Consider the following 22,804-nt stretch of genomic DNA (forward strand, 5'->3'; position numbering starts at 1 on the left):
CGGCGCTTCATCGTGGAAAAAGACGCTCAGCGCCTCGGTACGCTCATGGCATTTAAAAAATGTGGCGCTCCCATTGAAAACAATTGAAAACATACGCCAGGCCCGTGGAAAACGCTTTCGTGGACACACGGCCTAAGGATACCAGATTCACGGGTAATCTGTTTGTCGCTGACAGACCCTGCATTCAGCGCAGCCGCAGAGACAAATGTCACTGGCCCATGTGGTGCAATCCAAATGAGCCCCTTCAGAGTGCAGTGGGACTTGTAGAAGGAAAATACCTCACTTTGGAGGAGAGGGGAAGATGGACATTAGCCATGTTTCCATCCACTTGTCAATCGAATTATCTGAAGTTCGGTTAAAAAAACTCATGTGGATAAAGCTGGTGAAAGTGTGTTTCCATCCAACGGCTTTAAAGCGAATAAAAACCTGTACGTAATGACGTCACATGCTGTTTTGCGATCAAATTGGTATATCGAATTGATCAAATGATCAAGCCTATGCTTATGTGCCAGCTGATAGCGACATATGAATGGGATAATGTATGCGAGGCGGTTGTTGGTTGTATTCGCTATAACAACAGCCTCGCTATATATTATCCTGCTTATTACATATAAATCAACTAAATAAATCAATAATTTGACACAAAATAGTCTGTTACGTCCATGGTTCCGTCTCTGAACTGCGTCCATGGCAACGGTGTGTTAGTTAGCATTGCCGCAGTCTTTTAACAAGAAATAACAGACCACATTCTACATTAGAATTCAACCAAACCACGTAAAAACAAGCAAAACTAACCTAAGAAAACAACGACGCTATAAACATTGCTATGATGATGCCGATGCACGTATGCCCGACGACAGCGGAAGTGACTGTGGTTTGGGAACGACAGCGCTCCATCAGTTCTGGGAGATCGTGGTTCACGGAAACCCTTTGGTTGAAGCATCTTTTTGCTTTGTCCACTTACATCTGTCTTTGTTGACATCCGCCATGTGTGCGCAAACAGACTGGCCGGAAATAAACTCGTCTTCTGACGTGTTGCAACCATAAAAGGGCATAAAACTTAATCGCAATTCATTATTTATTCGGAAAATAACGTTTCCATCAGCTTTTATTGCATTAGCTGTATATCGATCAAGATAAAATCCGATGAGACCGAACGTATTTCATTTGAGTCGATTTTCATGAAATTTCAAAAAACGTGTCGATGGAAACATGGCTATTGACACCTCAGCTCAGTGCAGTCAAGGATGACTGTGGTGTCAGGGTAGTCCTTAAAGTCAGGCAGTTTTCTCTGTATCTCCTCTTCGGGTATCCAGATCCTCACTGAGCCGAGTACTGTGAACAGGAAGTTGCTTCATGTTGTAATGATTCTGCTGACCGTGGACTGATGAATACCATACCGGTCAGCAAGATCCCGTTGCTTAGACCCGAGGGGGCAAGGTAATTCAAAAATAGAAAAAAACTCGTCAATGGGCTGCAGGGAATGGGCTGTAGCATTTGACTCTGTGAGAGCTCCTCTTTGCGCTTGTTGAACACTGGCCATGGATAGTAGTGAGTTTGCAATCAAGCCCCAGAAATGCATCAGTAGATCATGTGATGCAAACCTAAAGAAATGGAATACAGATACACTATTAATAACGTTCATAATTAACTACACAAAATGTACACACATAACTTTGATTAAATGTATTTGTGCCAAATTGAAAACACTAAGGCACATTGTTTATCAGGCATTTTGGGAAACAGAACAATGAATAGGGAAATAAGTTACATATCAATATTCCTAATAATTATTTAATATTATATGAAAATGTTGCCAATCAATAGTACCATTATTACACTTTTTTTGGGATGGAAAATGTTGCAATAGAAAATCATATATCAATCAATTCCATTATGTATTTCATAACATAGATGAGAATTGTCTTTTAAACAAAGCTTGGTTAAAAAAAGTCCTGAAACTTAGAAATTGATTGGTGAATAAAAACAAACAAACAAAAACATTATTTTTTACTTATGCATGTGAATTCATGTCATTTTATTTTTAAATAATCTGTTGTTCTCTACAGAGGCATACGTGCATAGCATAACATGAATAAAATATAAATTTTCATTTGTTTCTTATGCTTTAAACAGTGTAATGGCGTAAAAAACAAAACAAAAAAATCTAGGAAGCATGCTCCTGACTAGATCTCTCTCTCTCCCTCTCCCTCTCTCACACACACACACACACACACACACACACACACACACACACACACACACAAACAAACAAACAAACAAACAAACACACAAACACACACACAAACAAACGTTAGCCTAAACGTACCAGTCTAGACGTACCTTGTAAAGAACCGGATATCCTTGTCCGAGGCAGCAAAACGATGAATGCCGAACCGCTGCCTCAGTTTAGGCCCTCGACCTGTTGGCGCAACAGACGATTTTCCTCCCGGAGAGACGCATTTTCCTCCAACACCAAATCAACCACTGCAGCTTCAGGTTTCGACGTGTAGTCGTGTTCCATGGGGACGCCGGGTGTTCCGTGGTCCGGTGTATCCTCCCAGGCATCCTCTGGCTGCGGTGGTCTTTCCCTTCTCTCCCAACCGCCCGCTCTTGTAGGTGGAAGGGAGAAGTTGTTCCACTCAAATAAAACCGGAACAACACCCTTTTTTAACCGCCGACGACCTGTTTCTGATGCTGGTTCACGGATGTCTTCCGTTCTGAAGTGCCGGCTACACACCCGGGTGTGAGGTGTCACGGTGAATTTGTCCCTGCGTATATTGACTATCCACTTACGCCTCAGCTCCTCATCAGCAGGAAAAGTAAAAAAACTAAGGACAGAATTGTACTTTGCGGATGCCTGGCACCGTGGCACACAGCAGTGTTCGGCAGTAGTACCAGACACTCTCTGGTATTTAAATTTTGATGACTTCATATTAACTAAATGCAGCTACCAAAAACAAGTCGACGCGTCACTTAGGCTAACCGGAAGTACTTCTTCTTCTTCTGGCTTTCCGGCAGACTAGATGCCTTACGGCATATTGCTGCCTCCCACAGTTCAGTCTCGGTATCGCTTTACAGCACCATCATTCTCAGAGGGCTATAAAACCAATGACTGATTCCACTATCCTCCCTCGATTGGAATCCTCGGTTCTCATGAGGATTCAAAATATCTGAATATCTAAAATCAAAATATCTCAAAATATCAGTGTCACCGCTTGTAATCCATCTACTGACATTACAGAATAAAGTTGTTCTCTTTGCCTTTTATAGGCCTACTGTTGACATTCCATAAACACATGATTAACAGTCTGTTGTTGTTGTTTGCAGGTTCTACAGAGTCCATAACCGGAAGTAGTCGTGGTGGCTGACATTTCAGTGGAAGTACGTCACAACAACCATTGGCATTTATGGCATTTAGCCTATTACGCTGAGGAGAGGAGTACGTGTAAGAGGTAGACGCGGAGGAAGAGGATGAGGACGAGAAAGAGAGAGATGTAGAGAGTGTTGTCCAGGCTGAATCTGGAGATAGAAATATTTTGTAACATTATAGATGTCTTTAGTGTCACTTTTGGGCCATTTTTTTTGTTGTTGCATCCTTATTGAATAAAACTATTATGTTTATTCAAAGCGAAATCCCCAAAATAGTGTATTTAAAAAGTTATCTTTCCAATAATACGATTGTATATTTTGAATTTTGACACCTGTAATAATATTTAACAAGAGGTCATGAACATGCGTCTCTGATTATCTCCCCATGTCCTATAGCCTACCCATTTATAATAATCATATGACGCTTCATATAGTCAGAATTAAGTGTGTGTCTTAAAGGGTTAGTTCACCCAAAAATGAAAATTAAGTCATTAATTACTCACCCCCATGCTGTACCAACCCCGTAAGACTTTCGTTCGTCTTCGGAACACAAATGAAGATATTTTTGATTAAATTTGAGAGCTGTATAACTACCACATTGGCTCCTAAGGGACTGCCTCTTGACGGCCCAGAAAGTCAATGAAGAAAATGTTTAAATATCCCAAGTGACTACCGTGGCTCAACTATATGTTTATCGAGCGACGCAAATACTTTTTGTGCGAAAAAACAAACAAAAATAACGAGTTTATTCGACTATTTCTTTTCTTCCTTGTAGGCCAGAACGAGACTTCCTTAGATTTCCACGACGCATGCGCGAGAATTGCGATCTGAAGTAGTGTAAGCTGGTGTGAGCAGATCGCAAATCTCGCGCATGCGTCGTGGAAATCTAAGGAAGTCTCGTTCTGGCCTACAAGGAAGAAAAGAAATAGTCGAATAAACTCGTTATTTTTGTTTGTTTTTTCGCACAAAAAGTATTCGCGTCGCTTGATAAACATATAGTTGAGCCACGGTAGTCACTTGGGATATTTAAACATTTTCTTCATTGACTTTTTGGGCCGTCAAGAGGCAGTCCCTTAGGAGCCAATGTGGTAGTTATACAGCTCTCAAATTTAATCAAAAATATCTTCATTTGTGTTCCGAAGACGAACGAAGGTCTTACGGGGTTGGTACAGCATGGGGGTGAGTAATTAATGACTTAATTTTCATTTTTGGGTGAACTAACCCTTTAAGAAGTGGCAAGTCTATAGTATAAGCATCTATCTGTAGTTGATACCTTTTGACACCTTTAGAATTTCATAACGTAGCCTACGTATTTTCCCACAACTTAATAAAATAAACCTTGCATTCAGGAAATATGAAACATATCAGCCTACAATTTGGTGTCGACTTATAATTTAAATTGTCCACTTAGAATGTTAGGGTGTTTTCACACTATACGGTTGTCTTGTACCGTGCCCTATCGTGAGTACATGCAGCACTTTTAAATAACTGGAATTTTAAATCAAAACAAAAACTTGTGCATTCATTTGATAAAATTTTATTTTCTATGAAAAACCAATCAAGAGCATTAAGGCTGATACCTGTGTGCAAACAGGGGGTGAAGTCATTGACAGCTACAACCACAGACAGAAGACATGTAGGTTCTTTAATTACAGTAATTCTGCAGCTCAAAGATGCTGCAGGGTTTGTGGCAGCACTGCTCCACAATGCCTCTCTTTCTTATCAGCTCGGCATGATCTTTAAATGCAAAGTCAGCCACCTCAGTTTCCTGGGCAGATTTAGGAGGAAGGAAACCTGGGGGAAAATACAACAATAGGCAAAACGTGACATTGACGCTGAACTTGACATTACTTGACATTAGTCTAGCCTAATATTAGTGTACAACTAAGCCAATTCTTATTTGGAAGTTCATTCTTTGTAGTTCACCATTCATTTGAATAAAGAAAAATTCAGACAATCAGATCAAACCTTTATTCATTGACACTGCGGTTAAAATAATTCGTAATTACCGTCATAAAATATGCCGAGCCTGTGATGCCTATTTTACACACTTAAGTTGTTTTACACATATTTTACATATTTTATGCTTCACCATTTAAAAATTTAGGGTCAGTACTTTAAGAAATGAATACTTTTATTCAGCAGTATGTATAAATATAATTGATTAAAAAATGACAGTAAAAACGATAATGTTACAAAGAATCCTGATAATAATTAATATTTTATTTTATTTATTTATTTATTTTTTATTTTTGCAGCAAATCAGCATATTAGAGTGATTTCGGAAGGATCGTGTAGCACTGAAGAAAAATTCAGCTTTGCCATCACAGGAATAAACTACATTTTATATATAACAAAATAGAAAACAGTTATTTTAATGTGATAATATTTCACAATAATATTATTTTTACTGTATTTTTTGATCAAACGAATTCAGCCTTCTTTCAAATACATTAAAGTAAATCTTTCCAACCCCAACATTTTGACACAGAGATCATTACTTTAGGCATCGCCCTATGATATGGGGTACAATTAATTTTCACGTTCTATGTCACCTTTCTGCAGGTCATTTAATTAAATAGCTTACATTTTTATTATAAAAACCAGCTTTAATCAGTATTATTTATGTCTTATTCATGCTATGTATTTGCATTTCAAAGGTGCAAAGACTATGGGCATGCTGAACACTAATTCGGATAGGGCTGACAAGAAACCTGCAGACAAACCCATGTAGAGCTTATACATTTCGTGCCTACATTGGCCCCACCGTGCAATGTTGGCTGAGGTACACTTATAAAATTAAAAACGTTATTTTACATTACAGTATAGGTAGAATATCTTTGCAGTATCCAGAGTATTATTACTTTCTTATCATTTTATCATTCTTATCCAGAATAGTGAACTTTTCAAAGCTCTTTTACTAGAAACATAGTCTTTCTTACCCATAAGAGGGTCAACATCTCTCTTGGGGTTGTAGAAAAAGCCTGTTGGACCACAGACCAGGTAGAGGGCATCGACCAGATGAGATCCACAAAGGTGTTGCGGCGCCCCTGCGTTAGCATTCCCACTGGAGACAGCCAACAGGAACAACAGAGCACCAGCCTGGAGCCACACTGCCATGGTCGCGCTGACAGAAAAACAGATATATGCTCCATAACTACATCTACATGTCATGCACAAAGTTGCATCAACAATACACCAGTTACAATAGCATTTTCTGTTGATTAACCATCCTACTGGTCACTTACCTGTTCTTGAAGCAGAGGACAAATGGTAGAGATGGTAGAGAAGAGATTGCTTGGGGCAAACAGCGTGTTATTCTCACTTTTATACATGCGTTTAGACAGGTTATGCAGTCTTTGACCGAATCAGCAGAAAACTAATCCTGTGCGCAAACACACTTTAACACTTTTAAGGGACTGTCCAATTACACATGCCACATTAGCTGTGTTTGCCCAACTAATTCAGATGCACTCCTGAGTGATATTTCGCTCATGGAAGACAAACACATTCTGGTGCTCACGCAGGTCTAGTAGCCTGTGTTGTCAATCTCAAGTGGGTATTGGTTAATTGTTAATAAGTATTGCAGACAGAAGTTTACACAGAATGGTCTGATCATGGATCTGCTAAGGAGACAGATGGTGGCTTTTCTGAGTAAAGATCATTTGAGTGAAACAGCAGAATATCTCTAGGGGCCAGTTGTTCAAAGGAAAGCTGACTGGATTTTGGTTATCGGATCGGATCAAATCTTGAAAATGGGTTGTTCAAAAGGGAAAGCAGGAATCTCAAATCAGATTAGATCAGGGAATCCAATCCTAGTTTTAATCTGGATCAAACCTTCTAACACAGTCTCATCCCAAAAAGTCATATAACTGACGTCTTGGGGCGTATTTTGACCATACGTCAATATCCGCCTTTTTAGGGCGCCCTTAAACGTCGGTAGATGGCGATCCCGGGCCGTCATACAACTGACGCTTTACCTTTAACGTCAGTTAGGTGACGGGTTAGGTTTAGGTATGGGGTAGAGTTAGGATCCCATAACCTCATCTACCGACGTTTAAGGGGGCCCTAAAAAGGCGAATATTGACGTATGGTCAAAAGACGTCCCAAAACGTCAGTTATATGACGTCTTGGGATGAGACCGGGTTGAACCTTCAGTTTGTGTTGTTCAAAACTTGTCAGTGGGATTTGGATAACTTTGATAAAAAAAAAAAAAAAACAGGATTATCCTGATCCCAACAGGTGGTAGGATTTCAAGGTGGATTTCAGGAAGAAAATGTAGTAAAAAAAATTAAAGTTAAAATTGGTCAAATAATATGTTTGTATCATTTAGTGTATATACTTTTATTTATATTTTGCACTTGACTTGTGTAACCGTTGTAACAGTGATAAAGTAGACATAGGCTAACAATTAAGCTATTCAGTAAAGTAAAAATGAAATAAAAATGATCTTGTCCCCATTTGTGTTTTGTCTCAAAATAAGAAACACTTACAGTGACCCCATTTTGGCTCTTCTACCTGTTCTTTACATAGCTGGTAGCCCACATTGTGATTTGTTGTCCCATTTAGAGCACTGGTAATCTGGATTTGGTAATCTTGAAAAGTGTGTATCTGGATCAGGGTGATCCAGTCCAATGTTGCTTTGAAAAACCAGCATAAAAGTAAGACGGATTACCTGATCCTGGATAGGAAAAAATGGGATTTCCAAATCCGGATCATTTTGATCCAGATTAAATGTTTTAAACAACTGGCCCCAGGTATCTCATTCTCCAGAAAATGTGATCAGATGTGTTGTTAGTCATAGTAATGTTTATGACATCCTCACTGTGATGTTTTTTTTTTTTAGCAATGAAGATGTGTGAAGATTTTATAGCAAGCCACCACAAACTTTCATAATGTTAAAAGACATTCCACACAAGTTAAAGATTGTGAATAGCGTTTTCAGCCACAAAATGTATATGGAAAAATCTACTATTATTTAGCAAAAACAGCTTTTTATGAGACTCTGTGTACAGTACATGTGATGTGTCTGCCTTTTCCCCCCAAAAAAAACATTTTTTAACATATTTAGCATTAAATGAGAAAGTGATGTACTTTCTCATTAACACATGAAGTGTACTTCATGACTTTTGGCCCTTTTTAAGGTTATCTTATAATAAAGCTGTTTTTATGGTATAGTGATTGTCATCATGTAGTGAACGTGCCAAAGCTAAATGGATTCAAGCTAACAGAGAGGAAAATGCAGTTTATGGGGGTGGTTTTTGTTTTATATTACAAGTATGTATTCTACAACACGTTTCTGCAGTCCACTAAAAATCCGCGTCTTAAGGTCATGCTATAAGCAAAACACCAATGTTCATTTAAAGAGATTTATTTATTTACAACTTTTTTACTATGTTTGAAGTGCTCACCTCTGAAAACATACAAAAAAATGCAATTTTAACATATCTGAGGGATTTAAGGCAAGGAGGCATGAAACAATTACAATAAGAGCTACAAAATAACAAACACATCTGCACAATATATAAAACAGTCCATATCAAATAAATGTATAAAACAGCAAAACATTTAAAATAGTGAAATATAATTTATATTACATATATCATACATTATGGTTTGTTTGTTTATTTGATTATTGCTTTTATGTAGGCAGTGGGTTATTACATGGCGAGTTATTACCTCTGGAAATAAAGGTGTTAAGTCCATCTGACCTAAATTAAACAGCAAACCCCTTGGTAGCATGCATCATAAGACATCATTTATGTATTAAATGAATACATCACTTCTGGAAAAAAGCATGGACCTTACCTTATAAATATTGTATCCCCAACAAGGTGAAAGAAATACACTTAAAAATTTTGCACAATATATACCCCACCAATGAGATCACACATAAATTTAGTAATGATCATTTGAATTGTAATTTCTGTAAAAAAATTGTACCGAGTCAATTGATCATCTTTTCTCTGGTTGTTCCCTTGTTAAAGAATTTCAAAAGTTAGCTTCAAAACTAAAATTGGAATTTGAACTAAAATTGGGAGATGTAATTTGTTATTTTTTGAATTGTAATCATAGAACAGAATATATAGGAAATATTTTTATTTTATTAGCAAAATATTTTATTCATAAATGCAAATATTCTTTAAAGGCGCTTTTCCACTGCATAGTACGGTACGGTTCGGCCCAGTACGCTTCGACTCGGCGCGGAACAGTTCGGCTCGCTTTGCTTTTCCACTGCAGTAGTACCCCTTCAAAGTGTTTGGGACTGATCGTTATTTGCGCGCGCCTCTACTGCCATGACATCATCTTAAAAGCGCCACATTTTCAAACCCACAACACAGGAACAATGGAGAATATCGAGGGGATGGTGTTCCTGATTCTCGGTATGTGGTTGTTTTTAACTGCTAGACGGAAAAATGTGTTTAAAATGAGGCTGATGGCAGCAAAACAAAATACTGCCAAAAAAGTGTCTCGTGTCTCGTGTCGCAAATCCAATGACGCTAGTAGTGACACTGGTAGTGACGCTGGTAGTGACGATTCTGTCTGACCAATCAGTGATCTGCAGTGTTTCACGTCACATTTTAGTACCGGTACGGTACGCTTGGAACCTCAACAGACCAGGTACCATTTAAAGCGACCCGAAGCGAACCGTACTGTACCGTACCATGCAGTGGAAAAGCACCACAAGTGAGCCGTACCGAACCGAACTGTACCGTACAATGCAGTGGAAAAGCGCCATAAGAGTACCCAAATTAAATGTTTTTCTCTGTGAATTTAATTATTTTGTTAACACGCTAAAAAGAATTAATAACAAAAAAAGTGCCAAATAATATGTTGAGCAATATGTAATTTAAGTTACTTCCTCTGTTTTTTTCCCCTCTTCACTGTACTTATATTCCAATTTGATGTAATTGTCTCCTTTTTCCTCATGCTGTCATCTGTTGTTATTTGTAGTTTGTCAATAAAAAAATATGAATACATCACTTCTAGCTTAACCCTGTTTTTATGAGGTTGCCTCAGGGAAACAAACCCATTTTCTTCACTTTGCAAGAACATGATTCATGTTAGATAGCTAGCAGTAAAATGGTTTTAATCACGAGGTGGCTTTGATGGATTTTTAGTCACATTATACAGTTGCAGTCATTTCAAAATTCTTCTTTTAAGTATGATGCACAGATTTGCATGTTTGAGTAAACTACACTTTAAAACATTCAAAGTATACTGTAGATGATTTGTATGAAACGAGGAATTGCTTAAATGTGTTTGATACCAAGAAGCAACATTGGCAGAAGTTAGTTGTTAGTATTTTGACATCAGTAACATCTAAATTATTAATTTTTGATTAATTAGTTGCAACAATACCTACAAAGGGCAATGCATTCAAATGTTAAACAACATTTCATCAGCTTAATAAATAATAACTTGATGAAGTAAAACATTCATCCAATTTCTGTTCATGTCAAGCATAGAAAACATTCAGCTCAGTTTTGCAATTAGTAAATTATCTCAGTCTAATATTCAAGCATTATATAATCTTACCTTCACATTCAATTTACATGTAAACTCATTATTTCCAATGTGATTTGACTGACTTTAACAGTTTATGTCAGCAGTACAGCTTTTGAAAACGGATTTACCTGTTGATTATAGATGCGTGCATACATGTACACTATTAGTGTAATATGTTGTTAGACCACCCTGTGTCTTACATCTTTCACACAGCTGCTGCTTACTCCATCATCCAGCAGAAGAGAAGAGACGTCTAGAGACAAAAAACACATTCATAAGAGTTGGTGTTTTACTTGAGTGCTTTGTCTTTTTCTAATTTCCGACAAAGAGAACATAACATCCTCACATCAGAACCGTCACATTCAATCTCATAATCAAGCTTTTGTTCAAAGCCGTATTTCAGTGGATTCACATTTATTTCTTTTAATAAACCAACATCATATCATCAATAAATCATACAAAATGCCATATTAGTTAATGTGCCACAACACATTATTTTCTAGCTCCTAAAATGGTTTATGGTGTGTTGCTTTGTGATGAATCTACAGAATTGTGAGTTAAAAAACAAACTGTGAATGAATCATCAGTGGAGGAGTTGACCATTTATAAAAACCAGGATGTTACAGCAGGTAACTGTGACTTACTGTAAGTTATACCGTGTGTCATCCTGGTGTCACACTCACCCTTTATTTCAGAGATTTCTTTCTCTGCATTTCCATTGACAGTTTGGGCTTGTTTTCTGTCCACCATGTCAGTCCTCACTTGTCCTAAAGACCTGAGGAGACACATGGTGTCAAATGGGGCTTCCCCACCTTCCGACAGCAGCTCTAAAACCTGTGCACACACATAACAAAACAAATGTATTGGTCTTCCCTCACTGACACCAGCATCCAGATCTGAGAATGAGATATTAGTGCATTTTCACCACTTTATAAAAAAAAACAGACAAAGAAATACAATTTAAATGTACAAACCTGCAAACATTTGTAGCTCTTAAGCTCACTCAAGTTTTCCTCCAAGAACAGCAGGTAGATGCTGAGGTCATCATAGCGCTGATTAGTAGGCTGCAAATCCAGCACGTGTCCGAAAGCAGGCAGTAGGTGGTATGGACGGAGGAATTGAGCGCGCTGGTGCTGGCGAGCAGGTTGGAAGGCAGCGTAAACCACAGCCGGCACTAACAGTAAATACACCACCAGATTCATGCAACTTAGGAGACGAAAAACCCCCACTGCCACCAGCTTACACTGAACTGCATCTGGCACCACACTCTCGTTTACTAATATACCTGGAGACACACACAAACACAATTCAGAGAACAGACATCATCAAATGATTAGACACACACCGACCAATCACCCTCATATTTTTATATTCATTCTTGAAGTGTATCACGTGTGTGGAAATTTACACAAGTACACTATCTAGCACACACCTCTGCGCAGGTTACAGGAGAATTGATCACTGGGTGAAACCCAAAAGATGTAGTAGGTCAGATAAGAGCAGGCCAGCAGTAAAGTGAAGAATGTTAAAACCCGACAAAGTAGATATTTTGCAGCCAAAGCCCATGATAAGCGTTTTGTCTTTAAGTACTGCTCTACCAGAGGGTACTTAAAACAAGATTCAGTCAGTTCCAGACCACTGAGAGTGAGTGAGAAAGAGACAGAGAGAAGGAGAGAAAGAGATTTTAAGATTAAGGTTATCAGTAGGATCAGAATAGGCTATTAATTGATTTATAGTTTTGGGATATGATTGATTGAGGAAAGACAGGAAGTTTAAATAGCAAAGATGTCAGTTCACAAGCATTTAGAAATTAAATAAAATAATAAAAGCTTAAATGATTAGTGAATTTAATTGATGCCTCAAAAGATTTTTTGTTTGAGATGTTTTGGGAGCACCAAATCAGCATCTTAGAATGATTTCTGAAGGATCATGTGACACTGAACACTGAACACAGATGATATGGCCCAAATTATCCAAGTTGACAGAATGTGTTAAATATATAAAATATTGGTTGACCTGTAATTTTCTTCAATTAAATTCAGATAAGACTAAGGTATTACTTACTGGAACAAAAACCTGTACACAGAAGAATCTCACAGAATACAAGTTGCATTTAGAAAGATGTACCGTTACCTCATCCTCTAAGGTAAAAGACTTGGGTGTTATATTAGTCGGGAACTTGTCTCTCACAAAATATATTTCATATGTTACAAAAACAGCCTTCTTCCACCCCAGAAAAAAGTAACATGCTATCTGTTTCTGATGCAGAAAAGTTAGTTCATGCATTCATGACCTCTAGACTGGATTACTGTAATGCTTTATTAGCTGGTTGTCCTATTACATCCTCAATAAACAAGATACAGTTAGTCCAAAATGCAGCTGCTAGAGTTCAAATTTGATCATATAACCCCAATTTTATCATCTCTACACTGGTTATCTTTAAAGTTCTGTATCAATTACAAAGTATTGCTACTGACCTATAAAGCCCTAAATGGTTTAGCTCCTGTATATTTAACAAAACTTCTATAACATTTTTTAAGGTCACAAAACTCTGGACTTTTGGTAGTACCTAGAACACCTAAGTCCACTAAAGGAGAGGGCAGAAGGGGGGGTTTTTGTATTTGGCTCCTAGACTCTGATGTAGACTTCATGATGATGTTCAGGGCTCAGACACACTCTCCCAGTTTAAATCTAGACTAAAGACACATCTCTGTTGCCAAACATTCACATAATGCCCCTTATAACCTTGGACTACAGTTATATCAGATCAAATGAACATGATTATCTTTACTCCATGTAATGAACAGCAGCTGCGCTAATTATTGTCCATTTGCTTTTGTTTTATCTCAGGACGCAAATCTCAAGGTAACTAGAGAGTACATCAGATCTAGTTAGGATCCAGCCTCTTAAGATTTCAGATGCCCCAACACCTGTGAACAGATGACGCCAACTCTGAATCAATATGCACCAATGGCAAATCTCTATATATTAAAATCATTACGTTCACAACTTGTAATAATTAAAAACTTGTAACTCACTGTTTCTGCCTAAAATTAATACATATTAACTAACTGCATGATTTCTGAAACACAATACTTGGACACGGTTACCTCTGATAACAGATCCCTCTAAATTGAAATGTAGACAGACGCATTTTCTGGAAAGCTGCTTTGATACGATATGTATTGTGAAAAGCGCTATACAAACAAATAAGAATGGAATTGAATTGAGAAATGGCTGCTGAAAACTCTTCTTTGCCATTACATGAATAAATTACATTTTAACTGGACATTTAGCTGGAGTTTTGAAAATGTTCACAGCACTACACCTGTGTGGGTCTTCTGCAATGTCTTTGTCTTGTTTGATTGTGAGGCTTTTGGCCAGGCGGATGGCACGGTTGTAGCAACGGTCAAGTTCCTCCATGATAAAACTGAGGTCAGAGGATAGGGAAGGGGTAGCCGTGAAACGCCAGAAGAGAGCAGGAATATACAGGAGGACGGCGACCAGCAGAAGGATATAAGGAAAGAACTGAAGGTAAAGAGACAGAGAATAAGACAAATACAAGCACCTCTTTTGATATGACATGTTTGGTCACGTCATGACCAAGTACATTGAATGTACAGTAGACCTACAATACCTTGTGTAGATGAAGGGGGGCGCTATCAGCACCAATGTCTGTAGGGTGATGCTCTACTGCGGCCCAGCAAAAGGAGTCCACATACGCAGCCTGTCTCATTGTGAAATTAGTGGGTGGAAAACATGTGATCTGAGTACCTAGAGGAATTACACAAGACCATGTCATTTTCTTACCTGAAGAGACTGAAATAAGTATTTGATTAATCTTATCTAAAAGAAATCCTCAAATATGCTACTTACATAGAACAGTGTTTTTGCATCTTTGTTGTGAGCAAACAATATTTCTGATTAAACGTATTTAAGTAAGTGCATTATGTTGGCCTGCTTTGTGATAATTTATCTATGTATAAATCTCTTTCAAAACAACCAATATGTTCATCAGCAGTATAGGAGACCAGGGACAGAACTTCATAACTTACAGATTACTAATGTACATACTGTTTCTTAATGTCTGTGAAGTATGTCCAAAAGCAACTGTACCATCAACATATTGGAATGATTCTTAAAGAGATAGTTCTTTGGAATCTCATGAGAATGAGAGCATATTTGACCATTTTCATTTTTTGTAAACTATCCCTTTAACAAGTCAAAGGATTACAATCATATACTCATTGTGGCAATTATACCACATGGAATATAAATTATATTAATCCACTGCATATCAAGGAGTAAAGTCTGGAACTACCAATGGAATAATGATTGGTTTTAATTTAGAATTTATTTATTTATTTTTCATTTTCAGTAATGTAAGGATAGACAATGACAACAATGAAATCTTATTTCTATAAGTGTTGCAACAACCAAGAGATAAAATGGATCAAACAGATATTGGTTTGATTGCTAGAGTTTGTCTTAGCAGAATATTTTGATTTGGTTGTGATTGATGCTAGCCTACTTCTGCCCCCGCCACTCTTTTACTGAGACACGCCCTCGATAGCACTGGCCGAAAGAAAATAAACAACGGTCACAAACAAAAAAAACGACTGGCCGGCTCCAATAATTATTTAAAACGAATTAAGTGTATTTACACTCCAAAATACGATGTTAACAGTTCGCAGCATGCTTATAAACCGCTATTCATATGTTTTGTTAACGCGCATACCCAGCAGTGACGCGCCCATTCTGGACACAAAATAATAATGCTTCAAGTAACGTAATCGACAACAAGTTGTGTAAAAACGTCCTTCGTTGTTTTTGGAGAATGTTTAATAACATTCTGTTACAGTTGTTCACGACAGTCATCCAGCTCAACAATTGACAGCCTTTTAATAATTGGTACAAATCCGTAAAATGGTAACGTTTTAAAGGCTTCATGTTTTGAGTTTGAACCTCTTTATCTCCATAAGTTAAGTTCAAACCACTTATCGGACGTTTCAACGTAAACCTTGTTGACGTTTTACGCATGCGGGTAGTGTGATAATGTTTTTACTGACCCACAGAGACTTCTTGAGCAAAGGCGAGTGAGATGAGTAACAAAGGAAGCCCAACCGCGATAAAACTGACCAGTTTGTCTGTAGCCAATTCCAGCCGCACGCCTTTATATTTAGATTCACTCTGTTCTTTCAATAAAAAATCAGAAAACACATATTCAGTCGCAACGCGCGCTATAGCCATTGTTAAGATGAAATGAAGGCTTTGTCAAATGCACCGCTAGTTCCGGTGTGCAGGGTTACGCGCATGGTTCACCGACCAATCAACAACAACACCAGAGGGAATCAGTAACTGGATTTACTCAGAGCCATGAATACATGGCTCTGGATTTAGTCAGTCGACCTACTAGAATGATGAAATCTTCTGTAAGAATATGTAAAAAGCGCATTGCACACTTTGACATATTACCTCTATTATAATAGGCCTATGTCAAAGTGTGCAATATATATATATATATATATATATAGAATATATATATATATATATTATATATATATATATATATATATACATATGTATATATATATATATATATATAGCTTGATACAAATGATCATTTAAGAAGAAAATTTCAAGTGGCAATTTTCTAGGCTTTCTATAGGCTATATATATATATATATATATATATATATATATATATATATATATAGAAAGCCTACAAAAGCCTCTAATTGCCACTTGAAATGATCATTTGTAGCTTGTATATTTAAGTTTAAAGAAATTTCACTTAAATTACAATTAATAGGTCATCTTCATTGCCATTTAAGTGAAATTACTGAACTTAAATATACAAGCTTGATAAAAATTGGGTTGGGTCGGATGGCTACCTCAAAATGCATAACTGTACATCTACTCCTTCAATTACAATTAACTTTTTTGGTGGTTGTTGTGCACCTTCTGGATGGACCACACAGATCCTAAGGATAATTTTTGCTCAGCCTGGCCACAGTTCTTGAAGTTAGAAAAAAGCACAAGAAACAAACATTTTGTGTATGTGTGTGTATTGGTTTAAACAACAAAGCATCCCACTAAACTTGCATTACAAACAGAAACACTGAGGCCTGGGGCAGAATTAGTTTTTTTTTTTTTTCAGAGGTAAGATTTAAGAAGTACAAAACATAACACTTTATGAAGGCAACTGAATCCATCACAGGTTTTAAAAAATAAAAATTCAGAGGGCATTTGATGTCAACTTAACATGACATCAAACATTGATGTCAAAATTATATCGCGAAATAGGTCAAAAATGAAAGTCAAATTGACGTAAAAGTGATGTCAATTTGATGTCAAGATTTTGACCTCTGCATATGTCATTTTGTTGGCATGCTCGGTTGGCATTTGATGTCAATTCCACATTTATTTGACGCCAAGTTGTCATGATGTTGATGTCATTTTAATGCTATTTTGATATCATTCACTATCAAGCTTCGATTTCAAGTTCAACATAAATGTGACATCAAACATTGATGTCAAAATTACATCAATTTTTTTAACATATTTTGATATAATTTCAATGCCAAGCATCACTCAATTTCAACCTAAATGTACAATGACTGACAACATACACATACTTTGAGATCTGATATGTTTTTATTTTATTTTTTGGAGAAGTGTAATACAGTGGGGGTGCTATGGATTTACATTTCCAGGGCTCTCAAGTGCCTGTAAAAGGGAACAAGAGAACGAGAAAGCAAACATTATAATGGGCCCTGTCCATTAACTAGAGTGTACTGATTGTGTGCTAATGTTGCTGAGGTGTTTTTTTTCCTGTTCCCACACTGTACTCCTTACAAGAGCATAGTCTGGGGGTTGCCTTTTTTTCTCTTCACCTCTCCTCGTGTCATGCTGTATTTTCCTCTTGAAATTTCTCACTTGTGAGACAAATAAAGATATTATCTAATCTAATCTAATCTAAAGCCAGAGAGCAGCGATTTCAAAACATCACATTCGTCCGGGCTCTTCCCTATGTAGGCTATTGGTGTCTTATTTCCATGCGGAATATTTTTACCCCTATGTCTTGCCACTCTGTTTCGAAGGACACGGTAAGGGGGTAAAATGAAGGGGGAAAAAAAAAAAGGGATTGGGCCTAAATCTACATGGTTTGAAGCAGCTCCTTCTGGCACCCATGGCGCCCAGTCTTCTGTCCGCTGCAGCGTGCAAATGGTTGGCCATCAGGCTACTAATGGAAGCTTCTGTGATGCCGGGTTGTGACCTCTGGATGTCACTTGAAAAATGTAACAGCAATTGCCATTTATCTTGCACAAACTGAAAACTAAAAATCATCTAGAGAATAGAGCTTTAGGTGATGTGGGTCCACAAATAGAAAAAAAAATAATTACCTTTCATGACCTTATAAAGTTCCATTCTTCTGAATGGCAGCTTGTGTTACCAGTCCCATCCATGTTCATTATAGACATGAGGCTATTTGTGAGCACTTGGCCAATAAAAATGGGAATAAACAAAGTTATACTTGCTGTAAAGCAAGAAATGTGAAATAATGTCAGGCCTCACAAAATCGCCTAAAGTCCCAGGGCTATTGTGTTTTCCAGTTGGGCTACCAAAATGCACAACCGGCCCCGACGGGCTATCTGAAGTAGTAATAAATTCCCCTAAACTTCTGCCTCGCCCCCCTAAAAACAAATCTGTGTCTTGTTATAATCAGATTCAGTGCGTTTTTCATCTTCAGTCCACAGAGGTTGGTGAACTCATTTAAGAAAATTAAATACATTTTAAGATACATGCATATATGCAAATGTGCAGAAACGTTTTTGTGAAATGTTCAGAAATGTCTGGCTGGTTAGCTGTCTGTTAAGCTGTTGAAGCGGAGTTGCTTTTGGAACTCTGAATGTCAGACCAAAGAGAGCAATATTACATCATATTCTGTACAATATTTTTTCATATAAAAATTGATAATAATAAAAAAATAAATTCAATGCCGCAGCTATTTTTTTTTAGAACACTCTTACTTTTCTTTTACATTGGGAAAGGAATACAATATGTAAAATGTCATGAGACAGTATATGCATGGCTGCCATTGCAACTTACCTCCAAATCAAACCTGTGACAGCTTCCGGTGCTGCTCCACTGATGTAGAATCAGTGGCCTGTACACAGACAAAAATTGAAAATATTTCATATGCTTAGGAAATCATTGTATATTCATTGTCAATTGGTTAACTCTTATGAAGATATTTTTGGTGCAAAACTACTGAAGTGACCTTGTAAAAGAAGTTGCAAACTTGTGGACTTTTTTTATCGTCCACAAACACAACACAACAGTTACACCTTCTCAAATTCTCCATTGCAGGCGCACAAGTCCTATTTTACAAAACAAAAATTAAGAAACTTGTACGCTCACATTTTTGCTACAGTTGCTGCAGTGAATATGGTGCAAAACACATTTACACACCTGCATCAAAAAATCTTGTCTCGTTCTCGTGAACCCAGTCTTATGTCTCATCTCGTCTCATGAGATAAATGTCTCGTCACACCTCTACAGTAGTGCTGGACATTATAAAAAGAGGCTTTCGCTGCAGATCACTCGACTTCCCCATCATTTGAAACTAATCTGATTTTGTTTTTGAAAAAATGTAATTTAATTTTGTGGAAAAGTTTTCTTAAATTAAATTAAGTTTGTTCAGCAGCTTATGTTTTTATGCATGAAATGGATGTATTTTTTGTAATTTTTTTGTAATCTTTACAGAATCTCCAATTATCGCACACCATTATGTCCACACAGCTTTATCATTTTTCAAACAGACATGAAAATGGATTTCAGTGAAAGCTCAGCTTTATTGACTTGATTAGAGTGAAGAAACAAGTTCCAAAAGACAAAAAAGGTTAGTGAAACTGCATTTTCTGAAGAAAGAGAGATGGATACAGGATATATTTTGATTTAAATGCTCTTTTTATTATTGCGTGTAGCCATCTTTGGCAGTTTGTATATCATGTCATGTTTTTTTTCTTCAGTCGTGGAACAGGTCGAAGAAGCTGTGGTCGTCTGGGGCCTCCTCGAATGCCACGCCCTCACAATAGGCCGGGGGCACAAAGGCTTGTGGGTCATCAACTTCTGGATCAACACCAAAGAAACTGAAGCAGAAAATAGCTCAGTTAATTGGCGTATGCAAAACTGCAGGAGACATTGTAGTCATCCTCAAAACATTTGAAACAAATATGTTTCTGAGAAACTTTCAGAATCACATAGCCACATATAGAATACTCTGCAGTAATCTTAGTGTTCCTATAGTGCATTCAGTCTCTGCTTTACCTGAAGAGAAGGTCCTTCTTCTCACCATAGTAGGATCCAGAGACCGGCAAACAGCCACAGGAAGTGGTTGACAGAGAGTATTCAGCTAAAAAGAAAATCCAAACATGATTGTTTTTATTTTGAAAAGCAATAGAATAACTAAGTAAGTAAAAATAGAAGAAGAAAAAAAAGGTAAGGACCATGAAGTTCGGGCAACTTTCCATGCCAGACCCGGACTCGGAGTCCCTGTTCTGTGATTGAGGGGCTGCCCATGTAAATCTCAGACTCGTGAGTGGCATCGGGTGGAATCTCCATCAGGTGCTTACGGAACTGCAGAGTCTCCTTCTTGCAACTCTCGTTTTTACTGTCTATCTCATAAAGTGTACCCTGCGAGAGAAAAAAAGTACTTTATATTTATTATAAGGTTCAGCAAAAATTCAATCACAAGCTAAAAGAGGAAGAGGAATAGAGAGAGAGAGAGAGAGACGCTGACTAGGCCTACCTCTTCAAAATGTACGAGCACATCCAAATACGAAGTTTTGTTCGCATGAGTAGTGTCTTCCACAAAACGAAATTTATTCGCTTTGGCGTCATAACTGAACTCTCCAGATGCAAGGTCATGACCCCCCGTTGAAACCTGAATGTGTGTTTTTGCGTTTCAAACAAAAGAGAACCGTAAACATATTAAAGTTAGTCATTTTAATAATTCAGATTTTTCAAACAACTCTCAAGGTCTCTGGTAATGAAACTAAATACAAGGTTTTAACATTCAAATACAAACGTCAAATCCTTTTTGCAAAAGCAAAATATATGCGCTCCACCACATTGAAAATGTTGGTAACACTTTACAATAAGGTCTCATTTGTTAGAATTAGTTACAGTAATGTATTTTACTAACATGAAGTAACCAAGGGCAATAGATTTGTTATTTGTTGTTCTTTGTTAAATTAGTTCATGAAAAAATACAGTTGTTCATTGTTACTGTAGCTCACACTGTGTTAACTAATGTTAACAAATACAACATTAAATTAACATTAACGAAGACGATTAATAAATACTGTAGAAGTGCAGTACATTAGTTTGTTAACCAATGAAACATTATTGTAAAGGGTTACCAAAATGTTTTATAACAAAGGCTAGAATGCTTTTATAGGGAATACCATCACTTAAACACTTTGTTTTTGTATAGCTTAAAAAGCTGTGTGCCCATCACTGAATTAGAATGTTTTATAAATAGTGAAAAAATTAGGGCTTGTTCTTATATTCAGATGACACAGCATTATTTTTAAAGGTTCTCTCAGTACTGAGCCAAATTGTACGGCCTAACAGTCAGTTATAATTATTAATCATCCTATAAAATTTTGTACACTCACCACTTTCATTGTTCCACTGGTCAAAGGTGGGGGATCTGAAAAAGAAATGAAAAAGAAACATTTCTTCCACATCATCTGCAGCTTCTGAGAATGTTCAAATTTAAAACGTTCTCAAGACAAAATATATATATACGTATATATATATATATATATATATATATATATATATATAAAAGCAGATTACTCTTTAACCACAAAGACAAGAAATGTATATAAAAATCTTACGACATGGCTGGCGTTGAGAAGAAGCCCATGCGACAACACAGAGGCACGAGAACACCACACAGAGCAGCTTGACTGTATGCATCATTGCTGTCTAACTTTCTTCAGGTCCAGACACTTCCACCCTCATTCAGACTGTGCTTTTTATATATAACCCCTGCACCCCATATAAATGCCCCCTCCCTTTTGGAGATCCAGCAATGCAATAAACAAAAGATGTCGAAATCACCTTCTGTTGTAAGTGCAAATAAGAGAGCTGGACAAAATTGGCACAAGTAACCATTTACAAGACAAATAGGGTCAAAAAGAAAAGCTTAATTCAAGCAAACAATCCCCCTCGTCCGCCTCTGAGCGGCATCAGGGGGTCTGGCTCCATACTGGTGGAGCACAAGTCCAGAGACATCACATCACATGATTTTGGTTCATGTAAGGTGATGATTGTGCAGTCTCAATCAAGGAAAAACAAAACAAAAACAAAAATGGGTAATACAGGTGTGAAAACAAAAGCCCATCTGGGTTTTTAAGTTCTACTATCAAAGGTCTACATTTGCGTCTGATTTTTAAACGCTATCTCACAACCAATTCGTAATTCGTACAAATAATTAAAACACAAGTGATGGTTAGGTTTAGGGGCGGGGTCAGGGGTAGGTCATTCGTATTTCATACGACTTGGGCAACTTGTAAAATATGTACGATCCGCACATTCACACATTGTAAATATGCAAATATGTAAAATAAGTAAAAATGTGTAAGAACGTGAACAACTCTAGAAATAAAGAAATGAAAATATTTACTGAAGGAAAACAATGAATTTAATGACAGAGCTTATAAAGACTCCATACTCACTCCTTACTAACATGTTGATTCTTCATTAAAAATAGTTTTTTTTTTTTTTTTTTTTGTCTAGCTGTAATTTCTAAATAAATGTGAAGGAAACATTAGTAACACTTTATAATACCTTTAATTAATAAATCATAACAAACATTATGCAATGCTTACAGAGAGTTAAATTCAGA

General features: G+C 37.1%; 3 protein-coding genes and 1 pseudogene across 6 annotated transcripts; all 4 read right to left on the reverse strand.

The window, feature by feature from the left end:
• Positions 1-1,067: 1,067 nt before the first annotated feature.
• On the reverse strand, positions 1,068-3,011 carry LOC148981719 (uncharacterized; annotated as a pseudogene). The gene is made up of 2 exons (XR_016168328.1): positions 2,344-3,011; positions 1,068-1,604 (listed from the first exon to the last, which is right to left on the reverse strand). The product of XR_016168328.1 is annotated as an uncharacterized LOC148981719 (transcript).
• Positions 3,012-4,886: 1,875 nt separating this feature from the next.
• ins (preproinsulin) lies at positions 4,887-6,725 on the reverse strand. The gene is made up of 3 exons (XM_039649896.2): positions 6,621-6,725; positions 6,315-6,499; positions 4,887-5,166 (listed from the first exon to the last, which is right to left on the reverse strand). Exons 2-3 carry the CDS (start codon positions 6,490-6,492, stop codon positions 5,018-5,020), a joined length of 327 nt encoding a protein of 108 aa, XP_039505830.1. The 5' UTR covers positions 6,493-6,499; positions 6,621-6,725; the 3' UTR covers positions 4,887-5,017.
• Positions 6,726-8,727: 2,002 nt separating this feature from the next.
• On the reverse strand, positions 8,728-16,208 carry panx1b (pannexin 1b). 3 transcript variants are annotated; one of them, XM_039650160.2, is made up of 7 exons: positions 15,951-16,208; positions 14,519-14,655; positions 14,210-14,409; positions 12,314-12,519; positions 11,856-12,166; positions 11,565-11,715; positions 8,728-11,134 (listed from the first exon to the last, which is right to left on the reverse strand). In XM_039650160.2, exons 1-7 carry the CDS (start codon positions 16,129-16,131, stop codon positions 11,061-11,063), a joined length of 1,260 nt encoding a protein of 419 aa, XP_039506094.2. In that variant the 5' UTR covers positions 16,132-16,208; the 3' UTR covers positions 8,728-11,060. The 3 variants fall into 3 exon arrangements, with proteins under 3 accessions (XP_039506094.2, XP_088986359.1, XP_039506095.2); XM_089130233.1 differs by having other exon boundaries at positions 16,021-16,149; XM_039650161.2 differs by lacking the exon at positions 15,951-16,208 and adding an exon at positions 14,758-15,932.
• A 3,511-nt stretch (positions 16,209-19,719) lies between these two features.
• Positions 19,720-21,941, reverse strand: epd (ependymin). Its single transcript, XM_039650170.2, has 6 exons — positions 21,792-21,941; positions 21,567-21,601; positions 20,696-20,830; positions 20,394-20,580; positions 20,215-20,299; positions 19,720-20,036 (listed from the first exon to the last, which is right to left on the reverse strand). The coding sequence occupies exons 1-6, from the start codon at positions 21,874-21,876 to the stop codon at positions 19,913-19,915; spliced, it is 651 nt and encodes a 216-aa protein (XP_039506104.2). The 5' UTR covers positions 21,877-21,941; the 3' UTR covers positions 19,720-19,912.
• Between the last annotated feature and the right edge of the window lie 863 nt (positions 21,942-22,804).

This window comes from Pimephales promelas, chromosome 4 (genome assembly GCF_988280905.1).
Source record: "Pimephales promelas chromosome 4, fPimPro1.hap1.1, whole genome shotgun sequence".
NCBI classification, from domain to species: Eukaryota; Metazoa; Chordata; class Actinopteri; order Cypriniformes; family Leuciscidae; genus Pimephales; species Pimephales promelas.

What these genes read in the sequence shown, in the direction of transcription:
- ins (XM_039649896.2), bottom strand. Translation starts at nt 6,492, where the DNA reads ATGGCAGTGTGGCTCCAGGCTGGTGCTCTGTTGTTCCTGTTGGCTGTC. An exon ending in AGATGTTGACCCTCTTATGG is followed by an intron (nt 5,167 to 6,314) that starts GTAAGAAAGACT and finishes ATTTTCCCCCAG; the next exon opens with GTTTCCTTCCTCCTAAATCT.
- panx1b (XM_039650160.2), bottom strand. Translation starts at nt 16,131, where the DNA reads ATGGCTATAGCGCGCGTTGCGACTGAATATGTGTTTTCTGATTTTTTA. An exon ending in TGCTCAAGAAGTCTCTGTGG is followed by an intron (nt 14,656 to 15,950) that starts GTCAGTAAAAAC and finishes TAATTCCTCTAG; the next exon opens with GTACTCAGATCACATGTTTT. An exon ending in CTCCTGTAACCTGCGCAGAG is followed by an intron (nt 12,167 to 12,313) that starts GTGTGTGCTAGA and finishes GTGTGTCTCCAG; the next exon opens with GTATATTAGTAAACGAGAGT.
- epd (XM_039650170.2), bottom strand. Translation starts at nt 21,876, where the DNA reads ATGATGCATACAGTCAAGCTGCTCTGTGTGGTGTTCTCGTGCCTCTGT. An exon ending in TGCTCGTACATTTTGAAGAG is followed by an intron (nt 20,581 to 20,695) that starts GTAGGCCTAGTC and finishes TTTCTCTCGCAG; the next exon opens with GGTACACTTTATGAGATAGA. An exon ending in AAGAAGGACCTTCTCTTCAG is followed by an intron (nt 20,037 to 20,214) that starts GTAAAGCAGAGA and finishes TTTCTGCTTCAG; the next exon opens with TTTCTTTGGTGTTGATCCAG.